Source organism: Zingiber officinale, chromosome 7A (genome assembly GCF_018446385.1).
Source record: "Zingiber officinale cultivar Zhangliang chromosome 7A, Zo_v1.1, whole genome shotgun sequence".
NCBI lineage: Eukaryota > Viridiplantae > Streptophyta > Magnoliopsida > Zingiberales > Zingiberaceae > Zingiber > Zingiber officinale.
This window is the reverse complement of record NC_055998.1, coordinates 135,664,660-135,690,568: the sequence shown is the minus strand read 5'-3', so window position 1 is coordinate 135,690,568 and position 25,909 is coordinate 135,664,660. Positions and strand designations below refer to the sequence as shown.

At 36.6% G+C, this 25,909-nt stretch overlaps 1 protein-coding gene and 1 long non-coding RNA gene across 4 annotated transcripts; one reads left to right on the top strand and one right to left on the bottom strand.

Moving 5' to 3' along the window:
* The first annotated feature begins 3,785 nt into the window (after positions 1-3,785).
* Positions 3,786-5,514, top strand: LOC122002725. Its single transcript, XR_006117711.1, has 2 exons — positions 3,786-5,153; positions 5,290-5,514. It is a non-coding gene; the product is annotated as an uncharacterized LOC122002725 (long non-coding RNA).
* Positions 5,515-5,568: 54 nt separating this feature from the next.
* LOC122002723 (uncharacterized protein At1g76660-like) lies at positions 5,569-24,448 on the bottom strand. 3 transcript variants are annotated; one of them, XM_042558000.1, is made up of 4 exons: positions 24,033-24,448; positions 6,249-7,443; positions 5,793-6,031; positions 5,569-5,718 (listed from the first exon to the last, which is right to left on the bottom strand). In XM_042558000.1, exons 1-3 carry the CDS (start codon positions 24,159-24,161, stop codon positions 5,817-5,819), a joined length of 1,539 nt encoding a protein of 512 aa, XP_042413934.1. In that variant the 5' UTR covers positions 24,162-24,448; the 3' UTR covers positions 5,569-5,718; positions 5,793-5,816. The 3 variants fall into 3 exon arrangements, with proteins under 3 accessions (XP_042413934.1, XP_042413933.1, XP_042413935.1); XM_042557999.1 differs by having other exon boundaries at positions 5,569-6,031; XM_042558001.1 differs by having other exon boundaries at positions 5,569-6,031; positions 6,249-7,440; positions 24,033-24,446.
* Positions 24,449-25,909: the final 1,461 nt, after the last annotated feature.

The window sequence follows — 25,909 nt, the reverse complement described above, 5'->3', positions numbered from 1 at the left end:
GATGTTGGAGGCGCCCTCCATGCTGTTGAGGGCGCCCTCAAAGGGCTATATAAGCATGTCTCGAGCAGTAGAAAAGAATAACTCGAAATCACAATCCGTCTTCCGTGTGTTTCTCACAGAACAATCCGATAAAGCTGCTACACGACTCCGACGACCAGAAGCTTCAAGTTTACTAATTCCTTGTTTATCGGTATAAGTTTTTCATTTATATTGTACTTCAAATTATAACTTCCGAATTAATAGTGATTACCCGAAGTAAACGCTCAACAAGAGTGGGCCTTGGAGTAGGAGTCGCCACAGGCTCCGAACCAAGTAAAACCCTTGGTGTTGGCGACTGTTTTTCATTTACTTCTATTCCGCTGCATATTTCTGAAACCAACGTGAAAGCCACGAGCGCTATTCCCCCCCCCCCCCCCCCTCCTCTAGCGCTTTCGATCCTATACAATCAACCTCTTTGGTGATTGAAAACAATCATAGGCATGGGTAAAGAATTTAAGTAGGTTGCCTTTTGTTTTGATGTGTATTTGAGTCTGGTAGGACTTGGAGGAATACACATGGAGATGACTTGGTGCGGCCAAGGTTGATGGATATCCAATGGCTTAAGGTCTATGAAGATCTATGAAGGATTACATGGAGCATTGATAACTAATGATTTGACGCATTATTTTGACTTGTATACTTGATGTTTTATTCCTCTTGTATTCTTAAATGTTGATTCATATAGTATTTTATGTGCCAGGGTTAATTTAGAGCTTCATTTTTATTTCTCTACATTTATGACATTATTTTTCAAAATATGAATGTGATTTTGTAGAGTATCAAAAGAGAGCATCGATCAGGATCAAAAGAGGAGATCGGAGCACATCATAGTAGGTAACACGGCATGGTCGTGTCCCACCCTGAAGCTAGATTGGAGGCCACCTCAATAGCCAACATGGCCTGGTCGTGCCCCCTAGCGTAGCCATGGCGCATGTGGCTAGATCACTTGATATAAAAGCCACACTTGAGATTAGGGCAAAGAGAGTCATCTTCTTCCTTCTCCTTCTTCCTTCTCCTTCTCCACCTCCATCCGATCCCAATCCCTTAACCTGGTTGGGAAGAGGCACTTTCATCTCCATCTCCAATGGCTACCTTCATTTATTGTTAGAGTGTATACTAAAAGCCTAGCTTTTGTATAAACATTTATTTAAAAATAAAGAATCACAATGGTCAAATATCTACATTTATTTGTTAAATATAATTTGTTCAATTAATTTATATAGTAGACAACATGGTGTGTGGTGTCACACACAGAAGATCATGTTGTCGGTTCTTTATAAATTATAAACAGTTGCTCGCGACTAAAATGGAAAGGAACAAACCGTTGAAGTAGTCGTAGTGTAATTAAGTATTAGTTTATCTTAACTAATAAATTACACTGATACACTCTAAGTGTATTGAGTAGGACAATTTTAGGTAAGTTCTTTTTGTACTGACTTTATAAAAGAACTAGACCTTAGTTATTATGGAAGTGTGTGCTCTTAATCCTAATATAATAACAAACACATATATTTAGTATTTATTTCTTTGACTTATCAATGGATGAGATTTAGCTCGATAAATCAATAAGCCCGATAAGTTGGGAAATGATATTACTTATAGTGTGTGTTGTTGATTATAGAAGGAAACTGTGTCCTAGTAATCTAGGTTGAGAATGACCCCAAGAGGAGCTCATAAGGATTGTCATGTTAAACCCTGCAGGTGGACTTAGTCCGACATGACAATAAGGTTGAGTGGTACTACTCTTGGACTAAGATATTAATTAAGTGAGTTGTCAGTAACTCATTTAATTAGTGGATATTCATTATCTTAAACACAGGGAGACTAACACACTCATAATAAGAATGAACCCAAAATGTAATTTGGAATTGGTGCGGTAGTTCAATAATAGTTCTTTAGTGGAATGAATTATTATTGATGAAATTAAGTTATGTGTTCGGGGTGAACACGGGATGCTTAATTTCATCGGGAGACCAAAACCAATTCCTCCTCTCGATCCCTATCGTAGCCTCTTAATTATAGAGTACTATACCCAACTATACCCACCTTCTTACCCATCCTATAGGGGCCGGCCAAGCTAGCTTGGAGTCCAAGCTAGGGTCGGCCAAAGGCATGGTTCATGGGTTCATGAGGTGGCCGACCCTAGCTTGAACCCAAGCTTAGGTGGTCGGCCCTATTAAAATAAAAAGGAGTTTTATTTTTTTTCTTATGTGGATTCCATCGTTTTAAAAGAGAGTTTAAAATTTAAATCTTTCCTTTTATAGCTTTCTACAAAAGATTAAGAAAAGATTTAAAATCTTTTCTTATTTGTAGATTGAAAGGTAGATTTTAATTTTAAGAAAATTTTCCTTTTTTAACCATGTTCATGATTTAAAAGAGAGTTTAAAAATTAAATATTCTCTTTTATTAGTTTCTACAAAAGATTAAGAAAAGATTTGATATCTTTCCTTATTTGTAGATTGAAAGGAGATTTTAATTTTTAGAGATAATTTTCCTTTTTGGAAATCATCCACATATTTAAAAGAAATATTTTAATTTATAAAATTTTCATTTTACAAACCACCATGAAGGGAAAAATTATTAGAGAAATTTTTTATAAATTTCCGGAAACAAATTAGGAAGTTTTAATTCTTGTGTGAATTAAACTTTCCTTGATTGGGGATTAAAAGTGGTCGGCCATTATAATTAAGAAAAGAAAATTGTTTTTAATTAAAATAAATTTTATTTTTCATAGCAAAGGAATTAAGGAAATTTTTATTAAAATTTTCTTATTTGTCAAGACCAAGGAATATAAAAGAGGGGGTAGAAGTGCCTTTATAGCTAACGACTCTATTCTTTTTCTTCCTCCCTCTCTTCCTTGGTGGTGTGGCCGGCCCCTCTTTTTCTCTCCTCTCCTTATTGTGGCCGAAACTTCTTCATTGGTGGAGTTCTCTTGGTGGCCGGATCAAGCAAGGAGAAGAAGGAGAGAAAGGAAGCCTAGTCTCTAGCATCCCTTGGAGCATTGATGGTGGCCGAATCTATCCATCAAGAAGGACTCTTGGTGGCCGAAACCTAGAAGGAAGAAGAATGTGCATGGTGGTTCTCATCTCGGAAGATCGTTGCCCACACAACGTCCGAGGTTAGAAGATGAATACGGTAGAAGATCAAGAGGTCATTAAAGTTCACAAAGAAAGGTATTACTAGTATTTATTTTCTGCATCGTGCTAGTTTATTTTTCTTTGTATGAATTCCAAACACAAGAGACATTAGATCTAGTTTTTTGAATTTATTTTTCGAAATTGTGTTTTCTTTGTTTTTCGAATTTGTGATTCGATTGTTCTTTTTGGTTAAATCTAGAGTTATTTAAGGAAATTAAATATTAGCTTTCCTTAAAAGGTTTTATCTAGGCGGTGGTGGTTGCACCCATATCCAAGAAGGTCATGTGCCTCGTCATGCAGTCCTGGAAGTCAATTTTGGAAATTAATATTTAATGAAATTAATAACATAGGTGGATTTGGATCAATAGTGTTAAGTTCCGCTTGCAATCCAAATCTAAACCATTAAGAACAGATAGGTTAAATTTGGAATCAATGATGTTAAGTTCCGTCTGCGATTCCTAATTTAATTTCTAAAGAACACAATAGGTTATTTAAGGAAAGGTTCGACACTTGTACAAAATTTTTGTATAGTGGAGCCGGTACGGTTTTCCTAGGACTAACCAACACACTTGATATAAAAGCCACACTTGAGATTAGGGCAAAGAGAGTCATCTTCTTCCTTCTCCTTCTCCACCTCCATCCGCTCCCAATCCCTTAACCTGGTTGGGAAGAGGCACTTTCATCTCCATCTCCAATGGCTACCTTCATCTACAAGCTCTCATCCCGATTGGGAGAGGCTATCATCCGCCTCACCCCAGTTGTGAAGGCTCGCGCAAGGAAACGCACACTTGGGGAAGAGAAGAGGGTGTGATCGTCTTCCACCTTAACTTCTACAAGTCCATCTTCAACATCATCAAACCCTTGTTCTGATTGGGAGAGGTGCTCCCATCTTCATCTCTAGAATCCGCCATCGACAAGCCCTTGGCCCGGTTGGGCAAGACGATTCCATCTCATCCAGAGCTTTGGGATTCCTAGCTCCATGTACAACTCCACTTGTAGAGGTGAAGAAGGCGCAGGGTTTCCCTACTTCATCTCATCTACAAGCATCATTCTACATCTACCATCGTCCGATCGGAGGAAGAGTTTCTCCACTTTAGTCTTAGTTTAACTTAGCTTCATTTATGCTTGCAATGTTTTTTGATTAAATTCCCCTTACGCTTTTACATTACTTTAATTTCTATTAATACATTTTTAATTCATTTAATTCTTGCAATGCTTAATTCCATTTGAATGTTAGTGATGTTTGTTATTTGGTTGGATGCAAGTAGACTATATTAGAGTAGGAATGCTTTACTTTATATGCCCTTTACTTCCTCTGCAATCATAGTTTAACTAAGTTAGATTTTCATTACTTGCATTGCTTTCTATTTGTTAGTCTTAACATCAAATCCAACACAAACCCCCTAATTACAACATAAAAAAAACTCAAATCAATAACATTTAATCTTGGGATTACCATTCGCCGGTTACATTTTTGAAAAAGATGATTTGAGTTATCCTATACTACACTAGTTAGGGGTCGATAATTTGAATTATGACCATGTTATCGAGCATCTGATAGACTGTAGGATGAGGGTCATCAAAAAAGAGTAGAGGGAAGCAGACTTCAAAGGCAAAGGTGTGATGGCATGGAAAGAACTATAGGCCCGGTGCAGCATCCAAAGGATGTGGGGTGAGTTGGAAGATAACTTCAAGGAAGGTGTAACTATGTAGGAGTTAAGTGTTGAGAGAATGTACTTATGTGAGAGTAGGATCTTAATATAGGCAACCTCAACCTTAGAAATGGTCGGAGTTAGTGTATTAGTCGATTTATACTAAATACCAGTTAACTAATAGGTGAGTCATAGACTCAACAGTTGAACAAAAATAACTTGTTTTTATGGTTGTTCAATCTAGTTAACTAATTGACTGGATTAGTTGACAGGTGAAAATTTCAAACCCCAAACGAGGAGATTGAGGGATTATGAAATATTTATGGTAATTCAAATCAACTACTATTGTTTATTAGTACTAATGCAGTTCACTAGGGTTGATTAGCCATCAAACAAAATGATTTTATTCATGGCTAAGCCGACTGATCATGGATTGATTAGTGGATTGTTGATGGTGCCAGCGTGGAAGGAACAATTGATAAAGCAGCAATGGACACATCCGCTGATGTACACAGCAGTAGAAGAATAAGAATTCCGGTCAACTGTTGGGCGTTGAACAATAATAGCACTTCCAGTTGAAATGTACTAGATATTAATCAAATGTAAATCTACCATTGTTTGAACTGCATACTTCGACTGCAAAGTATGGAATTATTGCATCAGAATAGAGATTATCTTCACAGAAAGCTTGTTGCAAAACAGAGATTATCTTGTTTATTTTATCCATAGAAACACAAGCAACAGGCAAAAACAGTTACGCTTAATAAATGCCAAAGGCCAAATTATAGTGCACAGCATTAATCAGTAGAACTAATGTCTTCATCTTAATCACCATTTGGCTACAGGATGGGAATCATAAGAAATCGTTGATCGTCCCATACTTACACGACCTACAAGAGTCATAATCTGAATCAGCAGACAAAAATTTCCATGCAGCCCAAACATAATAACAAAGAAACTTTACAATCCTCTTCAGAAGATCGATCAGCTAATTCAGCATGTCGTGCCAGGCCAGTATGGCGTTGGTTTCTCTCAAACTTCTAGCTCTTCTATAATCAACTTCTGCATCAGAGAACGACTGTGCTCGCTTATAAAGCTGGTGATCTGCTGGCGCCCTACACTTTCTTCCTTCACCACCATCTGTGCCAGTGTTCTCATAAACTAAAGGAGAGGTATCTTGTGAATGTTTGTTTAGCTTAGGACCTGGATAACATGAACAACAACGGTTTATGAGATAATCTGGCAGAAAATGGTGACAATGTGTTTCATGTGTTCTACATATAGGCATCATTTGAATAGAGCATTATCCTCAACCACATAATATATAAGATATTCTCATGAACGAAAGCAACCACGAGGGAAAAACAAAAAACAGGGTTATTGTCATTAGATCGATCAACTTCAAAGTTATTGAGCTTACCTGCTTGCATCCTTCCGTGATCAGATTCACAATCAACTCCACCTTCAAGCGGAGCTGTCAGTTGCTTGGAACTTATAGGATCAAGTGAGTTAGAGACCTTTTTATCGTACTCATTGCATCCATTAGTAGGGCAGTGCTTATTTCCAGTTTGACTATTTGAAAGCAGAGACATGGTAAAGGACTCTTCTAAAGTATCTGATACCTCAACATAATGTTGTGTTGTGATGATTTCATCTGCACTGAATCCAAATGATGCTCTGTAAGCTTCAATCTCTTCTACATCCTGTTTGCAAGCTTTACTGTGTCTGTTTCCACCACTGGAATAAGCATCTGCTTCCTTGGAAACACTAAGTCTCCCACCAGTGTGAGCAACCGTTTGCAGTGCCTGGTCCAAGTGAAACTGTGCAGATGTTGCAGGATAGAAAAAGCTGGAGTCCGGACACAGAATAAAATCTCTGGTTGTAGCTGAATTATGTCCAAACAACTTTGATACCCCATTTCTGAAACATGGTGAGTCCTGTGCAGATGCAGAAGCATCCCACTGTCTGGGAGTACCACTCTCAGGGAAAGGAGATGATAGACCAGTTCGTGGAGTTCCAGAAGCAGGTGATATAAGACTACTAGAAGGACTTCCAGGATAAATTGGATAATCTGCTTGGACATAACTTCCAACAGCATAATTAGATGACAAATAAGGCACTCCATTCCCTTTCACAGCACTTCTAATATCCAGAGATGAGAGAAGAAACCGTGCAAAAGGAACATCTGGGGATGATGGAGTTGTAAGGTGAGCAAGTTCAGGTGGAGGGGTCAATGGCGCAGTTGAAGGTTCTGTTGTAAAGGTAGAGAACACAGGAGGTGAGACCAATTGAGTTTCATGAGCATATGGGCCAGTTGCAAACATGGTTAATGATGGTCCTCCAGGAGAATTAGCTGACATGGACAAGAAACAATTTGGTGATTGGGCTGTGGAAGGGAGTCGAGAGTTTGTGAAAGAAGCTGGAGATGAAGGTGGGGCAAGAATAGATAAGTTCAGAGTTGTGTTTTCACTGGAGATTCCAGCAGACTGATGGCCATTTATACGACTAGATGATGCATTCACATCTGGAATTTGGGATGCTGGAACTATTCGTTTACCTCTCTTTTGTGACCCAAAACATGTCAATCCACAGAAGCAACCTCCCCATCTACTCTGCTGGTGCAAAAAGCATATAGTAGTTAGCTATAATAAATAATTATTCAATCAGCAGGCCTATGATGCAACAAACTTTTAAGTCAAGTGGGCAGGATGCAAAACAAAAAAATACCTGAAGGTGTCTAAAAATGTAACAATTTATAAAGACTCAATTCTAGCCCTAATTTCTTTCTTCACTCCTTTGTGCTCTTCTTAACTGTGAAAAATGAATGAAGAAAAAACAGTTTGAACTTGTGTAGGTATTCTATAAATTATGCAATCGGTAGCATGTTGCATCAAGCATGATTCAGGAGATAATCCACATTAAAGCCATACCTAAGTAATATTCAAAGTATAGTTTCATTGGTTGTTAGTGATGAATGATGGCCCTTGAACCTGAGTGGAAATCACGAGGGAGGTTTTCTCTCCTCTGTTCGCTATTGAGTTATCAAAGGTCCCAAGACCAACTGTGAAATAAGTTTAATCAAAATGCTAAAAGCCATATTTATTTAAGTTCATCTGATAAATTGGAAGATGGCAACCTACAGTAAAAAACCAAGATCTTCTCTTTGCACAAAAAATTACAAGAATCAAAACTTTTCCTTTTAACATTGATTAATTATACTACATGAGAACTGCCTTCAAACTTATGCTGATGACATCAACACAAGCTATGCTGAAGTTAGAATAAAGCACTGACATACATCTGTAAGTGTGATATTTAGGCATGTTCATACATAGCCCAAGCAAGTGAGTGCGATCTAGCATTGGTAGCGTGATAGTTGCTGGTAACTAATACAAACCATGTCAAAACAGTAAAATGGATTTAAATAGATACTTGTGTTTTAACATTTCAAGTCTGTGGGACAGAACAGAAGGTTGGACACAAGAAACTAAGCTAATAAGACATCCAATCTTTTGCACAATTTTAATTGGTACCATAACTACATCAGTTATCAGATTAGTGATCAAAGGATATTTCAATGACCATGCATTTGGATTGTAATTCAGTTCCTAAATTGATAATTTGTCCACAGGCAGTCCTAAATCTGATGAAGCTATCCTATCAGCTTTATACTTGAACCATAAATATTAGCCAATATGCACCAACTCAATTGATTTGAAACTAAACGACACAGTTGGTATCTATTTTATTCTAACAAATACTACAGCAAGAGATACATGCCACTGTTCAACTGCTTCATTTGATGTGTGCACTAATATCATTCCCTTCTCACAGTTTTCAATCAATGAAGGAAACAGTCCTTCTAGGTTAGGAGTACAATGACACAACAGATTCAACTTACTCGTATGGCTAAGAGTAGATCTAACAAGTTGTGTAAATTTAAGATGGGTTTGAAAATGTAAGTTAATTAATTCATAATAGCTAAGCTTTTGTTCAACAAGACAAGACAGTAAATTAGCCCGATGGTCAGTGAAATCACTATCGATATACAATCCATAGTTGCAAAAAATTCTACAACCACTGAGATCAAAACCATTAAGTAAAAGATTAAAAGAAAAATAATAATTTCGTAAGCCTCGTTTGGCAAATTTAGTTAGGCGATTGAGAAATTTAGAATGAAGAGATGTAAGTGATTATTGTGTTCTACATATAATCTGCAGTGGGCATCATCTTGTTGGTTGTATATGTAGATGATATAGTCATTAATATGAATGATATCATAGGTATTTCATCTCTTAAATCATTTCTTCATAGTCAATTTCATACAAAGAATTTAGGAATTTTAAAATATTTCTTGGGTGTTGAGATAACAAGAAGAAAGGGAACTACTTATCTCAGAGAAAATATGTACTTGACGTATTGTCTAAGGTAGGACAATTAGAAGCTAAATCATATGGTGCTCCAATGACTCCTAATCTACAACTCACAATGGTGAATTATTTGAGAATCCCAAGAGATATAAAAGATTGGTTGGAAAGTTAAATTATGTCACTGCGACTCATCCAAATATTACATATTCAGTCACTATATGGCTTCTCCAATAGTTAAACATTGGGTAGTTGTAGGACAAATTTTGTGCTATTTAAATGGAACACCTAGACGGGGGGGATATAGAGCTAGCAAATATTGTATGTAAGATAATGTGGATATATCACCTACTTCTGACTAAAGTAGGTCTTAAAACTTCAGTACCAACCAAATTATAGTGTGATAATCAAACGACTATATATTGCTTCTAATCCCATATTTCAAGAGTGAATTAAGCATATTAAAATTGACTGTCATTTTGTCCATGAAAAGATTCAACAAAGTTTGATCCTATGGGGTACATAAAAACAAGAGGAGATATTTTCACAAAAGCTTTAAAAGGATTTAGGTCTATTATCTTTGTAACAAGTTGGGCATAATCAATATTTATGCTCAGCTTGAAGGAAGGGGAGTGTTCCAAATTATATAAATAAAAAATAAAAAATATAGGGATATGATTTACCTTAATTGTGGAGATATAATTTATCTTGATTGTAGAAATTTGAAGTGTAGATAGTTTCTATATATATGTGCATGAGATTGATGAATAAAATCATTAACATATTTTTCTTTCAAAATTTCTTAACAGATTCTATTATGAGATATGCTTCTTTTTTTTGTATATCATGCACTTCTTTTTTCTACCCACTTTGCATTTTGTGCTCACTTATGGAGTTTTTGACATCTAGGTTATTTGCTGAGATGTGTGTATAACGCTAGTGGAGTTTCTTGAGTGGAATACATTTAGTCAGCTTAGTTAGCTTTTATTGCAGTTCACATGCAACGAGCGAAATTAGCTTCGCGGCAAGCCTTAGCTTGTACGATGCGTGACAAAACAAGTCACCAAGTATTATGATATCTCAAATGAACACCAACAAAGGTTATTAATAAAGTTGTTAGAGGCATATATTGATGTTAATGATCTTGGGTCAATAATTAATAGGAGGTCAACTATATGATATTGCACCCCTCTTAGTGGTAACCTTGTGGCATGGTGTAGCAAAAAGCATGTGCTGACACAATCAAGTGAGAGGTAGAATTCTAAGTAATTGCCCAAGATGTGTATGAAATACTTTAATTAAAGATCGTCTTAGAAAATGTGAACATCAAGTGTGATGACTTAATGAGATTTTATTGTGATAATGTCTGTGATTACCATATCTCAAGATCGAGTACAACATAATCAAGGAGACTAACCAAGAAGTGCATTTAAATTGACAAACATTTGATCAAGGAGACTAAAGAGTGGGTTAATTTGTACCCCTTATATATCTATACATGAACAACTTGCAGATATACTTAGTAAAGGATTAAGGAACTTAGCATTTCAAAATATTGTAACCAAGCAGGGGGTGATAAATATCTATTACACCAGATTGAGGGTAGTATGGGAAAACATAATTTTGCAACCATATAAGGCTAAACGTATTTCATAAATTATGGGGCACAATAGCATAGCTAGTTTCCACAAAAGTCGTGTTATTTTATGAAGAATAAAGTAAGATGCCAATTAAAAAAGGGTTAAGATCTCATGTATTAGACAAATTTGGAGTTAATATAATTTTTTAACTTTCAACAAGTAGTAGATCACTCATGTACATGTATATATATCAAATCATAAATAAATAAAAAAACATATCTAAATATGAAAAAAAAAGAATAAAAATGTATAAAACAAAAAAAAAATCCAAATGTATAACAATAAATCTTAAAATTACATTTATTAATATAAGTTATTAAATAAATAGCATCATTAATGTTATTTAATAAAATTATTTTTATTCAATATTTCATATAATAGAAATTAATTCAGACCTAAACAACAATAATTTGTGTTGTGTTAATCAACCTTGATTGAGATAAATGATAGGGTGGTTTTAGCTAATGGTTGTTTACAAGTACTAGCATGGTTAAATAATCAATCTTGTGACAATCTCAAGTGGTAACGAGTTTGAGGAATTTGTCTGAATCCAAGAAAATTTTCATTTTATATGTGTAGGGACTATGAGGTGAGGTGACCCGACACTAGAGAGGGGTAAGTAACATTCATATCTACAAATAAGATACAGTACTTCTTCTTCTAATTCAAGTAAAAAACAACTAAGCCAAGAACAAAACATTTTTTATTTGTTATCTCCTCTGCCTGAGTCAACTATTTAGTCGACTAAACTAAATAAATTGAATTCTACCCTAACCCCATGTGTATAAGTTACTCTCACAACTCGCAAAGGAGTCTTACCATTTATGTTTGACTTCGCCCAAAGGTCATCTTCCATCAAACTTCTCATCCTTCAGATGCACCCAAACCCTCAGCTCCTCCATGTCATCCTTCATGCTATGCCTATGTAATTCTCCCTCTGTTGGTGTCATCCTCATTGCTCCTCAATTCTCCTTGTCTTGTGGTCCTTCAATCGCCTTATGCAACCTTATATGATCTTTTCGGACCTTGAGCCACTAAGTTACAAACTTAGCTACACCAAGTCATCTACAAACTTAATTGCACCAAGTCATGCTCTAGAACTACTCCAACACCACCCAAATGATTCTCATCTTGTGGTTCGTCGATCACCTCATGCAACCTTTTTCGATCACTTATGGGCCTCCAAACCACTAAGTATGTTGCTTTGGTCACGCTTTTCAAGCTCATCGAGCCATCATTCATTGTAGCAAAAGATGATTCGCTCGCCCCAGCACCTCCGTCAGCCTGTCCCCAAGCCAACATGGAAGAAATAAATCACTGATGACTATTAGCTTTGAGCAGTTGAATAGTGCATGGAGGAGGGCAAGCAGTCGGCTACTCCTCGAATCATCATTCATATCATCACTCAACCTCGCCAAACACAAGTTCTTTAAGCTCTATGTGTGTTCTTGCAAGTCCTTGCACACTTGAACACATATCAAATCACAAGGCAAGATCTAATTTAAACTATTTGCTTAAACATCAAAACATGAGGTCTAAACAGACCACTCGAGGCACGATTATACCAACAATCTTCCTTTTTTTATGTTTGACAATCCATTTATTAAATTAGTGAAACTAAATGAATACAATATGAACTATATACCATGGAATGGGATCTATGTCTGGGTTCCCACTTTACCTAAGCTCCCCTAAAACTAAGAATTTCTAAATCCACCATTAAAGGAGAATATTTTCCCTCTAATTTTAAAGATGGGTCTTTTAATACCAAACATAGGAGAAGCTCCTTAGAAGAGAATTTTAAGTTTCATAAGATCCTAACTTAAACTTTATCCTTTTTCCTCCTTTATCATACATAAAAAAAAAAGATACACTAACAATATCCCAATTATTAGCGTCATGCATCTCCATTGATCCTTAGCTTTGGTAGGAGAGGAAAACATATATCTCCATTATCTTTTATATCAAATATATCCGTATTTATATACATAAAACTCCTTATAATTATGCCTATCTATTTCTAATTACAATCAATCACAATCAAGCTAATTAATCACAATCCCTATAATTAAGCTACCGTATTCAGCACTCCCCCTCAAACTGGAGCATATATATCAAAAGCTGGAGCACATATGTCAATCATATCCAGCTTGTCACAAAGTTCGGAGAATCGTTTTTCTCCTAATGCTTTAATGAAGACGTAGCAACTTGGTCGGACGATGATGTGAATGGAGTAGCAATTTTATGGCTCATTACATATTCACGAATAAAATGATAGTCAACCTCAATATGTTTAGTCATCTCATGAAAAATTGAGTTGTAGGTGAATCCTAATTCTTCAAGCAAATTCTTTAGTCATAACATCTTAGTTATAGTGTGAGTCACTCAGTACTCAGCTTCGGCAGTTAACCTATCTTAGTTATAGTGTGAGCCATGACTCTATACTCAGCTTTGGCAGTTGACCTAGTAACAGGAGTTTGTTTCCTACTTCACCATGTTACTAGATTTCCCTCTATATAAGAGCAATATCCAGAAGTGGACCGTCTATCAGTCTTTGATCCAGCATAGTCGACATCAAAATAGACTTCGATCTTTAGGTGTCAATTTCTTTTAAATGACAACCATTTCTTGATGTATTTAAGAATCCTGATTGCAACATCCCAGTGAACTTGCTTAGGCTTATCCATAAAACGAACGACTATTCCCACTACAAAGGAGATGTCAGGTCTCATTATTGTTAAGTAAATGCCTACCAAGACGTCTATATTTTACCTTATCCTCAAAGAATTTCACAATATCATCTCAAACACTTAAATTGATATTCATAGGAGTATCAACCGGCTTCGTTCCAAGCAATCCAATTTCTTTGAGTAAATCTGTAGCATACTTCCGTTGGCATAATGAAACTCTAGATTTATTATGAGCAATTTCAATTCCCAAGAAATATTTAGGACATCCCATATCCTTAATAACAAAGTGTTGCTGCAAATACTTCTTAGTTTAATCAATCTCATATATATCACTGTCAGATATCAGGATGTCATCAACATAAACGATAAGAATGATAATCTCATTCGTACTATGTCATACAAATGACTGATCAGATTTACACTACCTGAAGCCAACAAGTCTGATTATATTATTGAATTTATCAAACCATGGGCTTTGTTTAAGACCATAAATATTCATTTTAAGTGTGCAAACCATAGAAGCATTCTCTCGCTGAGCAACATACACTGGAGGTTGCTCCATTAAAATGGTCTCGTGCAAATCGTCATAAAGGAATGCATTTTTCACATCTAGTTGAAACATTGGCCAAATTGATTGACAACCAAGGAGAACAGAACTTTAATAGAATTCAGACGGGTAGTAGGAGAGAACGTCTCAAAATAATCAACATCATAAGTTCATGTAAATCCTTTGGCTACCAGACGAGCTTTGTAGTATCGTCAACTCTATACTTCAAAGTAAACACCCAACGATAAGCAACAATAACAATGGGCACTGGTGCAATTACTAGCTCCCAAGTACCATGAGAGATAAGAGCGGACATTTTTTCATCCATTACAGTCCGCCAAGCAGAGTGTTGATAAGTCTCAGAGTAGGAAGTCGAAACTTCTGTAGATGAAAGAGAAACAGCAAAAGCGCGGAAAGCAAGACCCAGTTAATCAAACGAGATATAATTAAACAAAAGATGGGTAGTTGATGTGCGTAGATTATATATATTTTTATACATTGTTTGATGCACATTTACTTGTATTTCATGAGCATGATTTACGTTATCGCACTCGTATTTCATTGTGTTAGCATAATTACTCTTTTTGTTTAGAGATCGGCTCTGTGTATTTTCATCGACAGGAAGCATTTTTAGAGCAAAAATAGAATAAAAATGAACATTGGAATGCTTTGGAGGAAAAACAGCAAGCATGACCATGCCTCACTTCCAGAGCTTCACATGGACAAGTCTGCCCTAAAGGCACAGCCGTACCTCATTTCTAGAACATGCCACGGCTTGGTCGTGCCTCCCAAGGGGCATGACCGTGCTCCTTTTCCAATGGATTCCTGAGGCACGGTCATTTGGCATGAAAGGCAGGGGTCGTGTCCCTTGCCTATAAATAAGGATCTTCTTCCCCTTTTGAAGAAAAGAAGGGTTTTCCCCTTAAGGAAACCCACGAGGTCCAAATCTACTACAGATTCCGACGATTTGTCAACGATCCGAGGCCGAATTCATCATCCCGTCCATCTCTACAACAAGGATTGGTTCCTGAAGGCTCTGATTTCATCAACTTAAGCTTTCTCTTCTCTTCTCTTTTAGATTTGAGTTGTAGATTGCTTCCTTTGATGTCTTTGGGTTGTAATTTCCTTGTTATGGAATAGATCTCTGAATTCTAGGATGTAGGTTGTAATTGTAATGTGATGATGTAAATTCTGTGGATTTGCCAATTTCCTAGTTCAATGACATGTTTATGTCTTGTTCTTGTTTGATTGAATGTGTGTGTGGTGATTGATTGCTTATATGTACTGTTTTATTGAATAGATGTAAAGATTGTTCTCCACGTAGAGGGGATGCTTTAGATCATATAATCGGGGGCCCTTAGTGACAGAGAGTATCCCTTTAACCGAACCTTCTAGAGCATTGCCTTGAAATGGAGATCAATTCTCTACAATGGATTGTCTAATTAAAGCTTAATGGGTTTGTCCCTATTCGATGTTAGGAAGTAATCTGTGTAATTTAGACTGTATGACCAAGGGCCCACAAAGGATATCCCTTTAACCGGACTTTCTACGTTACCTCCTCTACTTAATAGCATTGAAATCTAACGGGATAAACACTCTGATGTAACTGTCATAGGATTGTATCGATATTTAGTTAGGATCCCTACAAGAGCATAAACATAAAGGATAGGAGATGAACAATTCATAGTATATCAACTAGCATTACAATGAAACCGAAATCCTAGAATCGTTTCCCAACCAACTTTCCAATCTCAGATCCTCCGGACCTCTTATTCTCAACTCTCTCTTACTCTCTTAATCTCTAGTTCTGAAGCTTTCAAACAACATCTCTAGATAATTTGCTTCGCAAACTCAACTTATGCTTAATCCACAGGCCCTGGATCGATATTTTTATTACTTGACGACTAAATCGTGCACTTGCGGTGAGACAACAGTAGTGCAAGATCGAATACCTTTACGAAGAGCAATGGACAAATCAATATCGGAGGGGCGAGGAGCACCAGGAGCTGCAGGAAGAGGAGGCGTGGGACATGAGACAAATTCTGGCTAAGAACACCTCGTATACACCTGCAATGGTTTGGGAGACGGAGCATCTATAGTAGGAGACATAAATGGTGGGATTGGTAATGGAGAAACTGATGTATCCAGTGACTGAGCAAGATGGGGGAAAAGTATAGTTGTGACTCAAAAAATGTAACATCAGCACAAGTGTAACTGCATTTTGTGAGTGGATCAAGACAACGATATTCTTTTTGTGTACGAGAGTATCCAAGCAAGATGCACTTAATGGAGCGAGGAGACAATTTATCCAAGTTAGGAGTAAAATCATAAACAAAACAAACACAACCAAATATGCGAGGAGGTACAAAAAATAGGTTTGTCAGGATAAAGACATGAGAATGGGATATCCCCATGTAACACACTAGACGGTATCCTATTTATGAGGAAGCAAGCTTTGAGAACAACATCACCCCACAAATACTTAGGGGCATGCATGTGGCAAAGAAGTGTACAAGCTACATCTAAAATATGACGGTGTTTGCGTTCAGCAACAACATTTTGTTGGGAAGTAAATGAGCAAGACATTCCATGAATTATGCCATGAGAGTCACAGAATGTTGAAACAGTTTTCTGAATGAACTCAAATGCATTATCAATACGGAGAGTGCACAAGTCAACCGAATATTGGATTTTTATTTCATTATAAAATGATTCTAGTACATTAGGAACCTCACTACTATTTTTGAGTAGATATAACCATATCATGTGAGAATAATCACTAACAAAAATTATAAAATACTGAAAGTCCCCTCTAGACTCAACTCTACTTGGTCCCAAACATCACAATGAACAAGTTCAAAAGTAAAAGAACTACGTTTATCAACTCTAGAAGGAAAAGACGTGCGATGATGTTTGCCGAACTCACAAGACTCGCACTAGATTGGATAGGAACAAAATTTTTAAGAGAGAAAAGAGAAGGGTGACCTAAACGACAATGTCATTGATAAGGAGAAATAGTTGCTGAGAGTACACGGAAACATACAGGTGTAACAGAATCTAGATAGTATAAGTCATCACGCTCATGTCCTCCACCAATCATCCTCTTCATTTGCAGGTTTTGAAAAATATTATAGGATGGATAAAATGATACAAAACAGTTATGAGTTTTTGTGAGTCAGTCTACCCTAAACTAACATGAAATTTAGGTGCGAAAAGAATATTATCATGAGTGATATTTGTAGTGGGTTTGACAACATCTATTCTTGTAATCAGAGAATAGGTACCATTGGTTAAACAGACATGAGATAAAGTTGAGGAAACAAATGAGGAGAAGACAGACTTGTTACCAGTAATATGGGCAAAAGCACCGGAATCCAACATCCAAGACTTATCATGAGATATAGCAAACACACCTGCAAATGATAAAGTAGCATTGGCAGATGAAATGTTAGCAGAAGAACGAAGCAGTTTCTCATAGTCAGTATGAGAAACAAAGACCATATCATCGTTTGGTGATGGTTCGGTAGAAGCACTATTAGCCCAATCAAGCTTACCAAACTTCGCCCAACACTTCTCGGAGGCATGATTAGAACGACCATAGTGAACGCATGAACGACCACCCTAGTGGAATCAGATCCGCAACCCCGACCGCGACCACTATCACAGCCCCGAGAGGACCCCAACCACGAGTAGTTATAGCCAAAGTATCAGAAGATGGAGAAGAACCAGCATCAGAATGGCCTGTGGTCACACGAAGAACCCGAGACAAAGCATTCGATAACATGTGAATGCTATCACTTACCAGCAGATTGTCTCTAACCGATCGTAGAGTGGAATCTAAACCGAATAGGAACTTTGCGACCAAGAATTCTTTCTACTGATTCTTTCAAATCTGAGCGCCACAAGAGAAAGGATGGTAAAGTAGAATTTCATCGGTAACCCCCTTAAGAGTAGCAAAGTAGTTACTAACAGTATCAGTCTTTGCGAAGAGCGAACAGTTTTTCATATAATTCGAAAACACGAATACCCCGTAAGGCATCCCACATCTCTTTGGCAATTTCCACGAACATAACATTAGTGCTCACGACTCATCCATGCTATTGAGAAGTTAAGCCATAACAGAACAGTTGTTCGAAACCCAATCTGAATATTTCAGATCTTTGAGGTAGGGACGGGCATAATATGTTCCTTCTTCTTGTGAGACCTTGGAATAGTTCAAACCAACGTGACCACACGAGATAGTTGGTTCCATTCAATTTAATAGTGGTAGTCAAATTGGGTTTAGAATTTGAAGACTTCATCACAGGAGAAATTCAAGGACAAAACTTGAATAGTAGTAGATTCGAACAGCGTTGGTTGATCCCCTCCCGTGATCCAGCAGCACTTGAGATCCAGCAGCCAGTTGAATCAAGAAATTCCAACTTACTCCAACTACGTGAGATCCAGTAGATGAGATGAGGCTAAGAGGAGAGGGTTGGTAGTGGCGCAGCAGTATTAGGGTAGCGACGGCATGAAAAGAAATTAGGTTAGAGAAGGATTAACCTTGCTCCGATACCATGTAGAAGAGGAAAAAATATATCTCCATTATCTTTTCTATCAAATACACCCGTATTTATATACATAAGACTCCCTATAATTATGTCTATCAATTGTTAATTACAATCAAGCTAATCAATCACAATCCCTATAATTAAGTTATCGTATTCAACAGCTTTTATACAAAGAAGTCCCTTAATAGACTCATCACAAATACTAAGTCCCTTCATCATTCTACAAATATTAAATATGTCAATTCAAAATTCTACACTATATTAGTCCATTCTAACCATTGTCCCATCTACTAAACCTAATATTAGTCTACTAAACCCAATATTAATCTCACTTCTACCCATGTTAGTCGACTGATTTATGATGCAGTTGACTTGGCACATAACCAAAATGACCAAAAATTTAGTTCTCCAATTCTAGTTTTCTAATGCTAGAATTGTTTTATCCCCTTCAGACATTGCTATTCCTAGGCATATCTTCTTGAATTGCTTGCCTAAAAGAGGTGGATGTCTCCTCATTTAACTCATCCAACGAAGAGGATCTCAGATTCTCATTGACTTCCTCAATGAGTGTTCTTTGAATTTTCTCCTCTTCTTGAACTTGTGGAGATTTGGATCCTTCTTCAATTTTCTCCACTTCCTCTTTACTTGTCTCATCTTAGACTTTAGCTTCCTCGTTGGGATTCTCATGGTAGTACGCAATCTTTTTCCAAAGATCTCTTGCATCTTCGCATTCCTTTATCTCGTCCAAGATTTTCACCACCGAAACTAATGAATCAAAGATCTATTTCCGTCATAAATCTTGGTCTGTTGTCCAATCTCTTCTCTTGATTTTTCTCCCTTCTCCATTTCTAGGCCTTTCATACCCCCGATGTACAGCAAGATTCCTTCCAATATTCCACCTTCTCCTTCCAAAATCGAAACCTTTATTATATGGTGGAATCTCAAAATATATTCAAACAAACATCTTATTGCTCTCAAGGTAGTTAGTCCTACGAAGAGCATACCAACTCTAATATCACTTGTTGGTATTGTGACGTCAAATGACTAAATACTAGAATGGGCAAACAGCATTCCTACCTGTAAATATCATTCTATACTTCTCTTGTTAATTCTTAGCAAGGTCACAAACAATTAGTGCAACGAAACAAACATAAAAACAAAGTAAACACTTACAAATGTTAACATGATGGCATCTACGTGGTTCAGCGGCCCCCAAAGTCCTACCTACCCCACGGCCTAAGATTTGTTGGTCGCTCATTCCCAGAAAGCTACTATCCTTTCTCCTTCTCGATCAACTACTGAGATGGGGAAACCTCTTACAAGCTAACGGATTACAAAAATTCAAAGAGTGAGGCTAAGGGATTACAAGAAGCCTTTAATGGGGTTTGCCCAGCTTTATTGTGTTGGCCTTTAAGCCTCCACTGAGCTCCCCTTTTATAGCCTTTGTAGTCTCTTCATTGTCCATCTGTCACCTATTGTAAGCTTACCTATCATTGATCATTCGACTGATTTGCACCATCAATCAATAGTATGGACGGCCATTATGAGGTAGCCTTATCTGTTCAACAACTCCTTTCAGTTTTTCTTCTTGTCATCAGTTGACTTGATTGGATAGCTCATTTCAGTTGGTCAATCATTTAGCAATCGACTAAGCCACAAAAAAGAAACATTTGTTCACTGAATCCTCTACCTAAGTTGACTCGAAAGTCAGTTGACTCAGCCATCAATGGACAGTTGATTAAACCAACCACAAACCTAAAAAGACTTTGACTTTGGGGTTTTAGGTTATCAAACATATATTGTTTTCATTTTTCGACTCATCCATCATTTTTTGCCCAAGGTAATCTCCTATCCAGCTTCTCAAATCCTCATGTGTATTTCACAGCCCTTAGCCTCTCTATATGCCATCCTTCATACTCTGCCTATGTAGTTCTCCTTCTCCGACTCTCGTCCTCAATGCTCCTTTCCTACGATCCCTTAGTCACCTCATGCACCCTCTCTATCTCTTTTGACCTCAAGCCATCAAGTTGTCAATTTAGCCATGCCAAGTTATGCTCCAAAGCTGCTCCAACATCGCCTCGGTATTTCTCATCCTATCCCTCGATTGCCTCATGCAACCTTCTATAATAACTTACGGACCACCAAGCAATTGAGAGTGCCACTTGGCCACACCAAGTCATCATCGTATTATCACTTGATCTCGTTAAGTATGAACTCTCTAAGCTCCATGTGTCTTCTTACAAATCTCTGCACACTCAATCACATATCAAACCACGCAAAGCGTAATTTAAACCTTTTGTCCAAACATCAAAACCTAAGTTTGCATTGCACCGCTCGAGGCACACTTGCACCAGTAATATGTATTTGCTAGTGTTTAAGTTGAGATTTGAAAAAAAATTGCTAAATTCTCATATTTTCTAAGTCTGCCTAATTCAATCAAATTTTAACTAATCTCACTAATTCGCTCTCAATTTAGCTAATCTTTAATCTTTCCATGGATCAAAATCTCAAACTATACCAACTAACATCGCCAAGATTTTTCATTTTGCCCACACCGAGATGCAAAATGTCTTGATTCTTCATCATTGTGATTCTTCTACGTCGTTATTTGTTGTAGTTTGTTCTAAAACTTGTCCAGCAATTCTCATTCTCAAACCATTCAACTAGTCTTCGTTTGCTCTAAAATAGTTCATCCTCGAATTCTTTCATATTTTAAAAACTTATTCAGTGATTCTTGTTCCAAAATGCTTCTCCAGATGATGTTCATTCGTTCTAAATCAGTTCATCCTTGCAATTCTTCCTCGTAGGCTTGCATTATCAAAATTTTAATTCATGCTACATGCATACTCGAAACCATAGTTTCGCTTTCAAATAAAGTGGTTGGGGTGTGAAGATGTCAAGGCATGTCACAAGAAGCCTTCCCTAATGATGGCTACCTACAAAAAATTGATGGGGTGGCAAGAAGCTTTCTTCATTGTGGACAACTCCTCTAGGTAAACCTTCTACTCTTCTTTCTCATCCTATTATTCTTCTTTCCCCTCCTCATCATCACAGAGACCTACATGCTTTGTTGACACGACCAAATTGGAACAAACCTATTTTATTGTGACTAGGGGTTTGAACCTTTGACATGAAATGAATGAGATTTTAACCCTTGAATCTTTCATGTATTTTCTAGTGGAATCTAAGTAATTCCTTCAAACTTAAACTTCTTTAAACTTCTCTGATGATCTTTGTGAGAAACATAATTTCATAGGAAAAGCATTTGCATAGACAGATCCAACTCGAGAGGTCAACGTAGGCATTATGTGATATATATATTGCTACTAGCTGATCTTGATAACCATGACTGGTCCCTTCTATCTGTAACTTAAATTACATGGTTGTTAAAAAAATATGTTTTACGTTCCATCACTTCATGCCAACCATCCAAATAAATATCTACACAAAGTACAGCTTATTTAGACATTTCATGAAATAGTAGACACGGGATAAATAAAGCAGGCAGAAGATGTAAACCAATCATATGAGTTTGCTAGGGAGCTATTCAAACTATAACCAACAAACAACCCTATTAGTATCTAAAATAAACTAAATTTCATCATTCAAATTTTAATTTTCTGGATAAATTCAGTCATAACCATTCATTGAAAAAGTTGGCTATTAAACTGGTCTTCAATATGAATGAGCAAACAAAACCCTGAACAAGAAGAAATTGGAAAGGAATGAGAAAGGAGAATGATTTACCAATCTGAGGGTCCTATACATATTTCTATACTTGATAAAGTGCATATTTATTTAATTTGTTCCCAATCTTCAATATGCTCCCTCTATAGACTATCTTGATATATTATTTGAAAAAATTGATTAATTGAACAGTCAAAAGTGTACATTGTTTCAGTCTCATGTTATAGCAATTTTAAGGAAGATTTAAGTCCATGAAAGATTTGACAATGAAGCATGATTCATCTTACCATATAATCACCATTTGTGCTACAACGAGGTGACCGATGAAAACAGGACATCAAAATGTAAACATGACTTAATATCAGCTTAACATCAACCCAAAGTAAGTCTAATGAATAGCTAGTCGAAAACCACACAGAATTAGATCAATTCCTCATTTGTGTCAACTGCAAGTTATACTTATAGAGATGCATTGGTTAGGCGAAAAAATTGTAGATCTATTTTGTTTTACCAAGTGTGTATGCCATAGACCTTCCCAACATCAAGGATGTTGTCTCCTGCATTTCCATTATGCATTAAACTCCAATTATCCCGTCTTTATATTTTATAACCATATTATGACAAAAACAGTTATTGTAGTAGGTAAGCAGAATAATTTTTACAACCGAAATAGGTAGAAATCAGACATGAACTTTCAACAATGTGATCTTGGCATTCTCAATAGAAATTAGAAACCAACCAAAATTCTTGTTTATTTTACCTGCATTTAGAGATTCACCATTTATTTCACACAAGAGTAATTTACTAACAGTCATTTGCTTTGGAAAACTATGAAAAAGAAATAAGATGGTATTAGCTTATCATATCAAAATATAATAATTTCAAAAGTCAAGATAGATAATGTTCAAATTGATCATAGGATGCATAAAGAAACCACGAATATTAGTTGTAAATCAAGTATAAAATTTCTTGACTCTAATCAAGTATAGAATTCCCTTTGATGCACATTAAGGCAACCTCTAAAAGGTTGCAGATCTGATCAATGAAATAGAGGTAAATCTAGATGATTAAAGCAAAGTATAGAATATCTTTTCGCCTTTCTCACCGGATAAGTACATAAATTGCTTATACAGGAACATACAGTTGATTGTATGTCAAAAGGTATCAGTTATAGACCAAAAGTTGTGTATGTAAATTCACACCATCGTCGTGATTTTCCATAACAAAAGAGATAACATCATGAAAGGTTGAAAGTAAAGCATGGTTGAACTATTTTACATGCAAGAGCAAAAAAAAAAATACTTATTACCAAGAAAGAAAATATTTGTCAATGCGTTATTAGTTGAAAACAGCTAAATTCTCACTTCCTAGAACTTAAAAAAAAAAAAAAAGAAGAAGAAGAAGAAGAAGCTTTCTCCACCTGTGACTGATCAAGATAGGCAATATCCTATCCTAAATTCCACAGAAAACACCACTCCAAATTTTCCTTTTTTTTTCTACAGGCCATAAATACAAATAAACGGAAACCAGTGCTGATCTACAACAGAACAGAACAAGCAGCATTTAAGTGCAATACTCTTGAGAATTAAAGATCAGCATGCCGCAGATCAGAAAGCAATCACTTCAAATCTAGATCTAAATGTACTGTATGTCAAACATGGCCATTCGAAGAAGAAGAAGAAGGCGTAGAAAAGCTGGAGAAAGCAAAGATGCATAGTCATACCCTCTCCTGAGGAAGGAGCCTAGGTTCCACGGACATAATGTCAGTGGCCTCCACGGCATTAATCGACTCCGCAGGACTCTCTCCGACATCCCTGATGCTTTCAGGGCCGCCATTGCTATTTTCCGCCATACCACCCGTCGTCACTGCTACTGCCTCCCCTTCAATTCTCCGTTTGCGAATCGCGCTGGATCTCCTCTGTGCAAAAGCATATCTCGAGACGCCAGCTGGGTCTACGGATGGAGGAGCGGATAAGGATTAAACAAGAGATAGAAAAGAGAAATGGATCGGAGAGCGATGCCCGCTTGCTTCTGCTTCTGCTTCTGCTCGCTTTGTTCTTGGGTTTTTGTTCTGGTCCAAACTGAGAAAGAAGAGCAAACGTGGGTCCAGTCACCGCCTCCTGCTGTCGCTGGGTAGCTTTAGTTCGGTCTCGTCACTATCCAGTATATTATCTCTATGGTAAAGTATAGGAAGGAGAATAATAGGGGTGATAATTCTTTTTAAATATATATTGATGAATAAATTAAAAATAGATAATGGATCCATCTCCGTGACAAAAAGTAAACATACAAAGGTGTTTCTTTAAGGATCCCCCACATCCATTATAGCTTAGGGATGTTTAAAGTTTAAAATCTTTAAAAAATCTAAAATCTAAAATCTTTCATAAAAGGAAATACCTATGATTTTTCAAAGTTAGATTTATATTTGAAATAATTGTGTATGATGGCTTAAACCAATCAATCTAAGTAACCATTTGTTGCACTGATGAGATCAAGTCAATAGTCGATTGAAGGTCAATTGATCACAAGTTGATAAAGTTGTTTGAAGGTTGAAAAAAAAGTTGACGGTGTTGGATCTATGTAGGGGTTTACGGAGATATAAGAAGAATATTAAAAGTGCTCGTTCTTAAAATGTCAAGTTCCATGATCTTGTTTTCTTATGCTCTTACTCTCTATATTCTTCTTATGCTGATTTCCAGTCAATTGTAAGAAGAGAGTAAAAATTTCTCCACCTTTGGTAGCTTATTAAGAGGGAGAAAAGATAGTGACTTGGCAAGGGGGCTTCTCCAACTCAAAATCGGTCATGGAATAGGAAATGGGAGATTTGAGTAAAGATTGTGTTCAAATTTTCTTATTTGTTTTCAATTTTTGTACTATTGCACTTGTGCAAATTTGTTTGTAGAATTGAACTCAAAAGCAAAAACTATAGTTATTCACCTCATTTGCCCTCTCATAAAGTAATAAAGATGATTTTGTTCATCCCAAATATCTCTCATCGTCAGTCTCATATTGATATAAAAGGACCGAGTGATATGTGTGTTTTATATAGAACTTTTTATATTATTTTGCATACATTTTATTTCATCACATAAGCATATTTTGCATATTTTTATCTCTCTTACATTGGTTTCACTCTTTTTGTTCAGAGAACTATTCTTGTACGTTATATTGATAGGACGAGAAGATCTTAACGTTTGGAACGAGTTTGAAGATGAAAAGCTAAAGAAATACACATTACAGTATGATCCATGGTCATCCTATACTGCCCAACATGGTCGTGGATCATCCGAGAAGAAGAGGCACCCGAAAAGCATCAAATTGAAGTGTACAGAGTGTAACATGGCCAGGGTGTGTTGGGCGACGTGGTTGTATTCATTGTTGTCCCATGACGAAAACAGCAAACCAAACTTCAAATAGACATAACTTTTGATTCGAGTTGAGCCACACGGCCCACAACCTATCAAATCGAAATTTGTTCCATGTTCCAATATCTATAATTTGGTATATGAGCTTAATTTGTTCCATGTTCCAATATCTATAATTTGGTATATGGTGGAGCTCGTAACATCCGAGTTTTAGACCCCAAAATATTATTTTCAT

Coding starts and splice junctions, on each gene's coding strand:
- LOC122002723 (XM_042557999.1), bottom strand. CDS start 24,161: ATGGCGGAAAATAGCAATGGCGGCCCTGAAAGCATCAGGGATGTCGGA. Junction 7,444..24,032: donor GGCTCCTTCCTCAGGAGAGG/GTATGACTATGC, acceptor TTTTTGCACCAG/CAGAGTAGATGGGGAGGTTG. Junction 6,032..6,248: donor TCACGGAAGGATGCAAGCAG/GTAAGCTCAATA, acceptor CATGTTATCCAG/GTCCTAAGCTAAACAAACAT.